An 8,564-nucleotide genomic window follows, 5' to 3' on the forward strand; every position below is an offset into this window, starting at 1 on the left:
TATGGATCCACACAATTTTTTTATGAGAAATAATATTTTTTAATAAACCCTTTTTCATTCGACATACTTTATCTTAATCGAGATATTAATAAGGAACCAGCAGATCAAGTAGCTTTTGGAATAAAACACCAATTTTTTTTAAATTAAACACTATCTAAAGATTTGCATCGAAGCGTTTATTTTTGATAGTGATTTTAATCACTGTCAGATATCATTATACATGATCCAACTATGCCACGTCACCACTGTGCCGCGACCTCCCTGTGCTGGGTTTTTTTTTGTTTCTATATGTAAAATTAGTGGTTTTACACCGATTTTTGATGTAATAAATATAGTTTAAAAAACTAAAAAAACACGCTTTTAAAGTACATCGAACTAAAAAGTTAAAAATAATTTTTAAAATAATTATGAACAAAAAATACTAGTATTATTGTGATAAAAGCGTCGGGCGCTCAATATACGAAAAATATGGCACAAAGCACCCACGCTTTTATCACAATAATACTAGTATTTTTTGTTCATAATTATTTTAAAAATTATTTTTAACTTTTTAGTTCGATGTACTTTAAAAGCGTGTTTTTTTAGTTTTTTAAACTATATTTATTTTTTACTTTTTAGTTTCATGTTATGATAGTAGTTACTATCAATATCATGGTTGTTACGGGTAACGGGAAATCAGGGTTCGATTCTGGGGAGGGAGTCTGAGAAACGGCTACCACATCCAAGGAAAGCAGCAGGCGCGTAAATTACTCACTCCCGGAACGTGGAGGTAGTGACGAAAAATGACGATACGGAAATCATCCCTCGTAATCGGAATGAATACTTTATATCTCTTAATTAGAATAAATCGTGTTAATATATTAATTTTAATAGTAATTAGAATATATATATTTATACAAATAATGCGACTTAACTACGTAAAAGTATCATGCACTAAGTATAGCTGTGTTTTATGGCCGGGCGGGTCGGACTAACGTTATACCCGAGGTATAAACGGCGGTAGGAATATATATATATATACGTAAGGCGCATTAGACGCGGGCGTTATTGGTCAGTCAAAATAAAAATTTGTTTACATATATATAATATTGATGACAAGCACGCGTGTACGGGTACGATAACTAAAAATAAATTTTTATAGGAATAGTGTACCGTCGTATTGTGAGCGAGGCGTGGGGAGGGGTGAATGCGTATAACAGTCTAGTCTAGACAACGGAATATGCGATAACGCGTGGCGTTTGGAGAGTTACAAACTTACAAACAAACAACAAACAACAAACAACAACAAACTACACGTGAAACTAATAAAAGCGTGTTAAAAATAGCATATTTCCTATTAAAACCCATCTAAAAATGAAATTTAAAATAAGAAAATATATGGTAAGTCCAATATATTTGATGTTTTGTAAGGGAAAACACGGTAAATCCAAATACTAAGCAAAAACTTAGTATATCACATGAAAAATAATGGAGTTACCGTGTATTGGCTTATGTTCATACATTGGTAAAAAAGGGTATGTACGTGACATAACTTCAGTCAAATTTTATAAATAAAAAATAATGATTATTTGATATATTATTTTGTCATTTACTTAACTGATATTGTTAAGAATATTATGGTCTCGACATGGTCATCACTCTATTAATCCTTATTATTTATTCACGATAATACATTGAATGTTTAGTTTAAAAATATTACAAAATAATTTATAAAAACTAAACGATTAAAATTAATTATGGATTTGGTGAAAGCATAGGCCACAAATCAAACAAACGAGCTAAATTTAATTGTAAGTTATATTTTTTCAAACTAACCATTTATATTTATTTAATAATTTAATATTATTGTCGTAAAATGTACATTATATCCAAATTTAAGAGAAAAAATAATTTATAATAACTCTTGTTAGGTATTTACTTTTTAATTTTATATATTTAAGAATATATTGTGTGATACAGAAGATAAATTAGAAAATGATAATAATTATAGTAAAATTATAAATTCAATAATTGTTGATAGCATTAAAAACCCTAGTTTAATTGACAGCTGCAACCAACATGAAACCATTGGTCCCAAGTCTTATACAAATCTTGAGGTAAGTCCATTATAAGATAAATAATTATTTCAAATGAATATATTATTTTTCCAATTAATTTATGATTAAATGTTACAAAAATTATGTATATTATATTCATTATACCCAATTAATACTTAGTTACTTTGTTACTTGTAGAATCTATGTCATGTACAAGATATGAAATATACACATACAAATAATTTGAATATAGAATTGTTAAATGATATTCAAAACACTGCCACTTTTGTTGAAAACCTTGATACTGAATTTGACTTTCAAGATAAAACTGATGCAGGTTTTAAACAGTATACAAATATTGAGGTAATAAAATTGATTAAATAACTGTAAAACCAATTTATATTTTAATTAATTTAAATTCAATTTTTAATAATTATTAGAGTTTCCAAGATAATATAGCTTTACCTTTAACAGTTGAGAATTATAATATTACTAATACTGACTATAATGAGATTTGTGTTGGAAATAATAATATTGAGAATTGTGATGGAAATTCTAATAGTGGTCAAAATTAAGGATCGATTAATTTCTCAAATGCAACAGTTTCTTCAGAATCAGACATTTTTGGAAATACTATGGTAAATATAATTTTTTACATAATTGTTAGTAAATAAAATAGGTAACTACTTATTTTAATTTGTTTATTTTAATATAGAACAATGAATATGATAGTGGAGTATCACACATTTCAGGTAGTGATATCCATGATGAAATAGGAACTGGTGTAACTAAAAAAGGAACAAAGAGGAAGCGCCGTCGTTATACAACTACTATTACTGAAAGGAACAATATGAAAATGCAATTAAAACGTGATAAGCATAAGCTACGGTCCCCCTGTTGTATAACTTGTAAAAAAAATTGTATACAACATATTCCTGAAAGTTTGAGGACCGAAATAAATATGCAGTACTGAACTCTTTCAAAAAAAGAACAATAGTTATTTGTTGTGAGCTCAATTGAAAGAAAATGTGTACAGCGTCGTAGAGGAGTAGTTAATAATGAAAAAAAAGGAATTGGTCATTTTCTTATTTATTGAAAAACTCAGATGGGTCATTTAAATATGTATGTAAGCAATTTTATTTAGCAACTTTGGGATTTTCCAAGAACAATGACTCTTTTATTCAAAAAATTTGTTCAAGCAGTGAAAATAATAGTTTTATAATTGTATCTCCATCAAATAATTCTAAACGAGAACCGTGGAACAAAATAGATGTAGAACCAATTAAGTCTCATATAAATTCATTCAATCCTTCAGTTGCACATTATAGAAGAGAGCATGCACCTTTAAAAAAATATTTGTCAAATGAAATTACAGTCACATCTATGTTGTCTGACTTTCAAGAAAAAAATCCTGATTTTAAGTGTTCATATGATATGTATAGGCAAGTATTAAAGAAAATGAATATATCATTTACAAAACTTGGACATGAAGAGTGTGAGTTATGTGAAACTTTCTTTCAACATGACCCAAATCATAATAGACATAATGCTCAAGAAAACAGTGACTGTGATGGATGTAAAAAATAGTCATTTCATTTTGAAATGTACACAAACGCCCGCATTAAATATGATGAACAATAAAAAAAAACCAAAAATGGTAAAGTAAAAAATTATACTTATTTGAATAATTATATTCTTGTATTAAAAATTATGAATTGTTTTATTAGGAGATGAATTGTATGTATCGGTCGACTTACAAAAAGTCATCATGTTACCAAGAATGGACAATTTCAAAGCTGCAATTTTCACAAAGAGGGTCATAGCATTTAATGAAAGATTTATTCCAGTCGGACCTAGAAGTTCAATTAAACTCTTGGCAGTAATATGGCATGAAGGAATAAGTGGTAGAAAACAAGAAGACTTGACAAGTTGTTACTATGCTTTTTTTTTATTTTACAAAAACATGAAAAAAATAACTATTTGGTTAGACAACTGTTCTGCTTAAAATAAGAATTAGTGCTTGTTTACATTTTTAATTTTTATGATTAATTCTCAAGAACTTGAAACTATGGTGATCGATATTTTCTATTTTCAACCAGGCCATAGTTTTATGTCTGCGGATTCATTCCACCATCAGGTTGAACTTTCCATGAAACAAATGGGTAAAATCTATGACTTTTGTGATTATGAAAAATCAATAAAGAATTCAAATAAAGGCCATGTTGATGTTAAAGTATTAGATGGCAAAGATTTTTTTGATTGGAAGTCAGAATGCTCTATTTATAAATTAAAAAAAAATATTAATCGTCCAATGTTGAATAGCTTAGTTCATATAAGAGCGGAAAGAGGACTCAAATACTTATTATATTCTTGTACATATGATGAGTATACTCCATTAAGAATGCTAGACTTTTTAAAACCTTCATATTTAAAAAATGATTTTGTAAGACCACAGCAAAAAAATGAATTAAGAGGCATTTAACCAGAAAAAAAACAAAGTATTATACAAACACTAGTCCCACTTATGCCTAAGAGCAGACATCAATTTTGGTTTGATTTTCCTACATCAGATTTAGTCAATGACTTATATGAAGAATCTGAAAATTAGAAACTGCTATATGAAATTGTATAATATGATAAATTGTGATAAAAACCNATAATAAAGTATATAATATACTTTATTATGTTATACTAATAACACTAGTTTACAAATAAAAAAAAATTTTCTGACCTATGACTTATGATAGTCATTTTTTATGTAAAATCGTCCACTGAGTCCGAAAATGAAGTCCAAAATACAAAAAGTAGAAGTTTTTGAGTTATTGCGAAATTAGCGTTTTTCGTGTACCGCGAAAAAACGTTTTCATTATATTCTAAATATCTTTAATTGCATTCAACCGATTTTCATTTTTTTTACATAAAATTAAACAATATTAAATTACTTATAATTTTTATCTTAAACAATTTTTTATTTGAATTAAAAAACTCTGATATTAGGAAATTTGTTTTATTTTTCAATCGCGCATAACTTCTTCATTTTTTTATCAATGTTACAAAATAATATATCATTTTCTTTGTTATGTATTAGAGTATAACGTCTATTAAAATTATTGTTGAAAAATTTATTTTTTATTGGTGTATTTTACGTAAAACTCTGAATTTTTTCTGACATTTTGAAAAAAATGATAAAAATTCAGTGGTAAATTCGTAGATAGCAAACGACAAAAAAGTCAAATAAAAAATTGTTTAAGATAAAAATTATAGGTAATTTAATATTGTTTAATTTTATGTAAAAAAAATGAAAATCGGTTGAATGCAATTAAAGATATTTAGAATATAATGAAAACGTTTTTTCGCGGTACACGAAAAACGCTAATTTCGCAATAACTCAAAAACTGCTCTACTTTTTGTATTTTGGACTTCATTTTCGGACTCAGTGGACGATTTTACATAAAAAATGACTATCATAAGTCATAGGTCAGAAAATTTTTTTTTATTTGTAAACTAGTGTTATTAATATATCATAATAAAGTATATTATATACTTTATTATGTTATCATAAATTTATATTTTGTTTTATTTTTAGCATTTTATACTAACTGTTATTTTATTATTTAAAATTTAATTTATTTTAATTGTTTTTAGTGATGACCAGTTAAAAGGTATACTGATTGTTTTATTTTGTTTTTTAAAAATTTAATAGGCTTTAAAGTAAAAGTCTAATTGTTTTGTAATAATTTTTTTATAATAAAAATTATTATTTGTTTGATAAAATTGGAGTTACACGTTTTTTTACATACGAATAATGTTGTATGATCATAGACTTAAATAAGTTATGTCCAAAAAAATCTAAGCAATAATCCGGTAAGTCAACTTTTATGGAGTTATCAATTTTTTGCTTAGTACTCCGATATTAATTTTATGATAAGTCCATTTTCTCCTTAAAAAACTCAAAAAAGTTGAAATAAAAAGTGTTCAACCAATTCTAGATGTAAAATTAGATACATTAGCACAAGGTTTGACCGATTTTTTGTAAAAACGCCATTTTTAGACTTGATTTACTGTTAAAAATGTTTTTTTGTGTTCCTGAAAAATCATGTTGACTGGAGTTATCCTTTTTTCGCTTATCACGGCAGTATAGTAGACTATTAAATCTAATAAATAGTACACATACTTATAAAATATAAAAATTATATACCTACTTAATTAGTAATAATAAATATATAATGAACTTTAAAAAAAATATATACAAAAATGAATGCATTTTGTATAATTAATAATTTATACCAAAGCTTGTGTAAATAAGTTAATTTAATAAGGCATTTCTGAAAGTGAATNGTTAATTTAATAAGGTATTTCTGAAAGTGAATGATTTAAAGTTGATATAACTGCTTGTTCATTAGATATACGAATAAAAAAACATTTGTATTTTATATCAGAAATATGAATTGACAAATTATTAGATAAATTATTAGTATTTATAGTATATAAGCCAAATATGCTAGATACAATAGGCTCAGTAAAAATTGGAGATGGATTTAAAAATTTTTGAACAATTAATATAAAAGATGATTCATTTTTTGGTTTAACAATGTGGTTAACCATAACAATGTCACTATTTTTTAGTATTATATATTTATCACGTTCATTGCATGTATTAATAATTACTTTTAGATCTTTTAAAATTATTTTTTCATATAATTTATCATCTAAACTAAGGTAAGGAGTAGATGTGTTAATCTCTTTAAAAGTGACAATAGGATCAAGAATTATACTACTGGATATTAAATGTTTTTGTTTTTCAATAACTCTATTAGTTACTTCTGAAAGAGGATATTTGACACATTTTAATGATTTTTTTATGTATTGTAAATAATTTTCAAATTTAAAGCAACTAAAATTATCAAGACAGCCATGAATTTTAACATACATAGGAAAATGTAATAAGCTATGAACATTATAAGTCACAGAATGAGCCCCATACAAAGAAGAGTACTGAGAAACAAATTCATTCAGTAAGTTTTGAGCTAAATCATTTGAAGTTTGACATATATCAGGAGATATCAAAATTCTTACTGCACATACCAAGAGTTTAAAATGAGAATACTTTATTTAAATTTCCTTTTAAAACTATTAATCCTGAATGTAGAACAAACATTCTTAATTCAGTAGCTTTATAGTATTCTATACTATCTAATTCTCTACGCAGACGACTAAATTCAGATGGTACGTACAATCGTAGATTCATCAAATTATTAGATATTTTAACTTTATTTTCCTCAGCTAATCTAATGTCCTTCTTACCTTTAACCCAAAACTCTAACAAACGTTTTGTTACACCCAGGCATGAATTTGTAGATCTTTATGTAAATTTATGTTTGATATATACCATGGAGATTTAGTTATAAGTCTGAGTGCTATTGATTGAAATGATTGTATTGGTTTGGCTGGACCCCAGATTTGGATACCATAAGACTAAACTGGGCGTATAATAGTTTTGTTTTGAAATAAGGAGAGGACGTAGAAGATGCAGTCTGTTTCTTGCACTTTTTCTTTTTCTTTTAGATAAGGGCCCCACGTCAGTCGTTTGTCAAACGTAATTCCTAAGTACTTGATCTCTTCTTTTATTGGTATAGGAATATTATTCATAATAATTTGAGGACATTCTAGTGGTTTAAAATTTAGAGTGAAGGTGATTTGAGCAGTTTTATATTCATTGATTTTTACTCGCCATTTTTTTGCCCACAAGTCAATGAGGTTGGCATGATATTGTAGTGAAAGACTGGCTGCGTTAGGATCACTATTAATCGATAATACTGCTGTATCGTCTGCGTATGTGGCTAAAATTGTTTTATTAGTTTGAAAGATATCGGCAGTGAATGCATTATAAATGTCTGGTGATAAATCACTTCCTTGAGGTACATCTCCATTTATTTTTTGGTATGATAAGAATTCATTTCTTTGGCGAACGTCAAAGTGTCTGTTTTCCAAATGAATCGGTCATTTCGAATAGGCCATTTCTCCACATTTTTTCAAAACTACTTTTATGTGACAGATGTGTTTATCTAATAATAATACATATTTCCTGCAAGACCGTTATATCTCCAACAACTCGTTAGTCTTAAAATAATGAGTGCATTCGAAAAGGCCATTTCTCCAAAAATAACTCGATCAACAATTTTATTTTAACTATTTAAACTAACACCAAAGGCGTCACAGACGCTTTAATCGCATAAAATAATAATTAACCGATTGAAATAAAAGTATAAACGTATTCGTCGGCAACGCAAAATGAGGTAACAAAAATATAAAGGTAACGCAACAATATAATTTCTCAGAGATCGAACGGACATTGACTGGACAGGGAGGACGGTTAATTTAAAAATCACATTTAAAAAGGCACACAGGTAGGGACGATTACATAATCTAAACTCACGACGAATACCAACAATGTTTGACAAAATATAATAAAATAATCACGCGACATAAAAACGGTAACACTGAAGATGACTAGCTGCTGATAGTGGC

At 27.1% G+C, this 8,564-nt stretch overlaps 1 protein-coding gene across 3 annotated transcripts; it reads left to right on the forward strand.

Annotated features, from left to right (window-relative positions):
• On the forward strand, positions 1–4,695 carry LOC126910503 (uncharacterized). Of its 3 annotated transcripts, XM_050693128.1 has the most exons (7): positions 1–323; positions 1,317–1,380; positions 1,941–2,096; positions 2,235–2,399; positions 2,477–2,674; positions 2,752–3,693; positions 3,764–4,695. In XM_050693128.1, the coding sequence occupies exons 2-5, from the start codon at positions 1,354–1,356 to the stop codon at positions 2,609–2,611; spliced, it is 483 nt and encodes a 160-aa protein (XP_050549085.1). In that variant the 5' UTR covers positions 1–323; positions 1,317–1,353; the 3' UTR covers positions 2,612–2,674; positions 2,752–3,693; positions 3,764–4,695. The 3 variants fall into 3 exon arrangements, 1 of the variants encoding a protein (XP_050549085.1); XR_007705255.1 differs by lacking the exon at positions 1–323 and having other exon boundaries at positions 349–1,380; positions 2,021–2,096; XR_007705254.1 differs by lacking the exons at positions 1–323; positions 1,317–1,380 and adding an exon at positions 1,387–1,790.
• Positions 4,696–8,564: the final 3,869 nt, after the last annotated feature.

This window comes from Daktulosphaira vitifoliae, unplaced genomic scaffold, assembly GCF_025091365.1.
Source record: "Daktulosphaira vitifoliae isolate Bord-2020 unplaced genomic scaffold, ASM2509136v1 Scaffold_1, whole genome shotgun sequence".
In the NCBI taxonomy this organism is placed as follows: Eukaryota; Metazoa; Arthropoda; class Insecta; order Hemiptera; family Phylloxeridae; genus Daktulosphaira; species Daktulosphaira vitifoliae.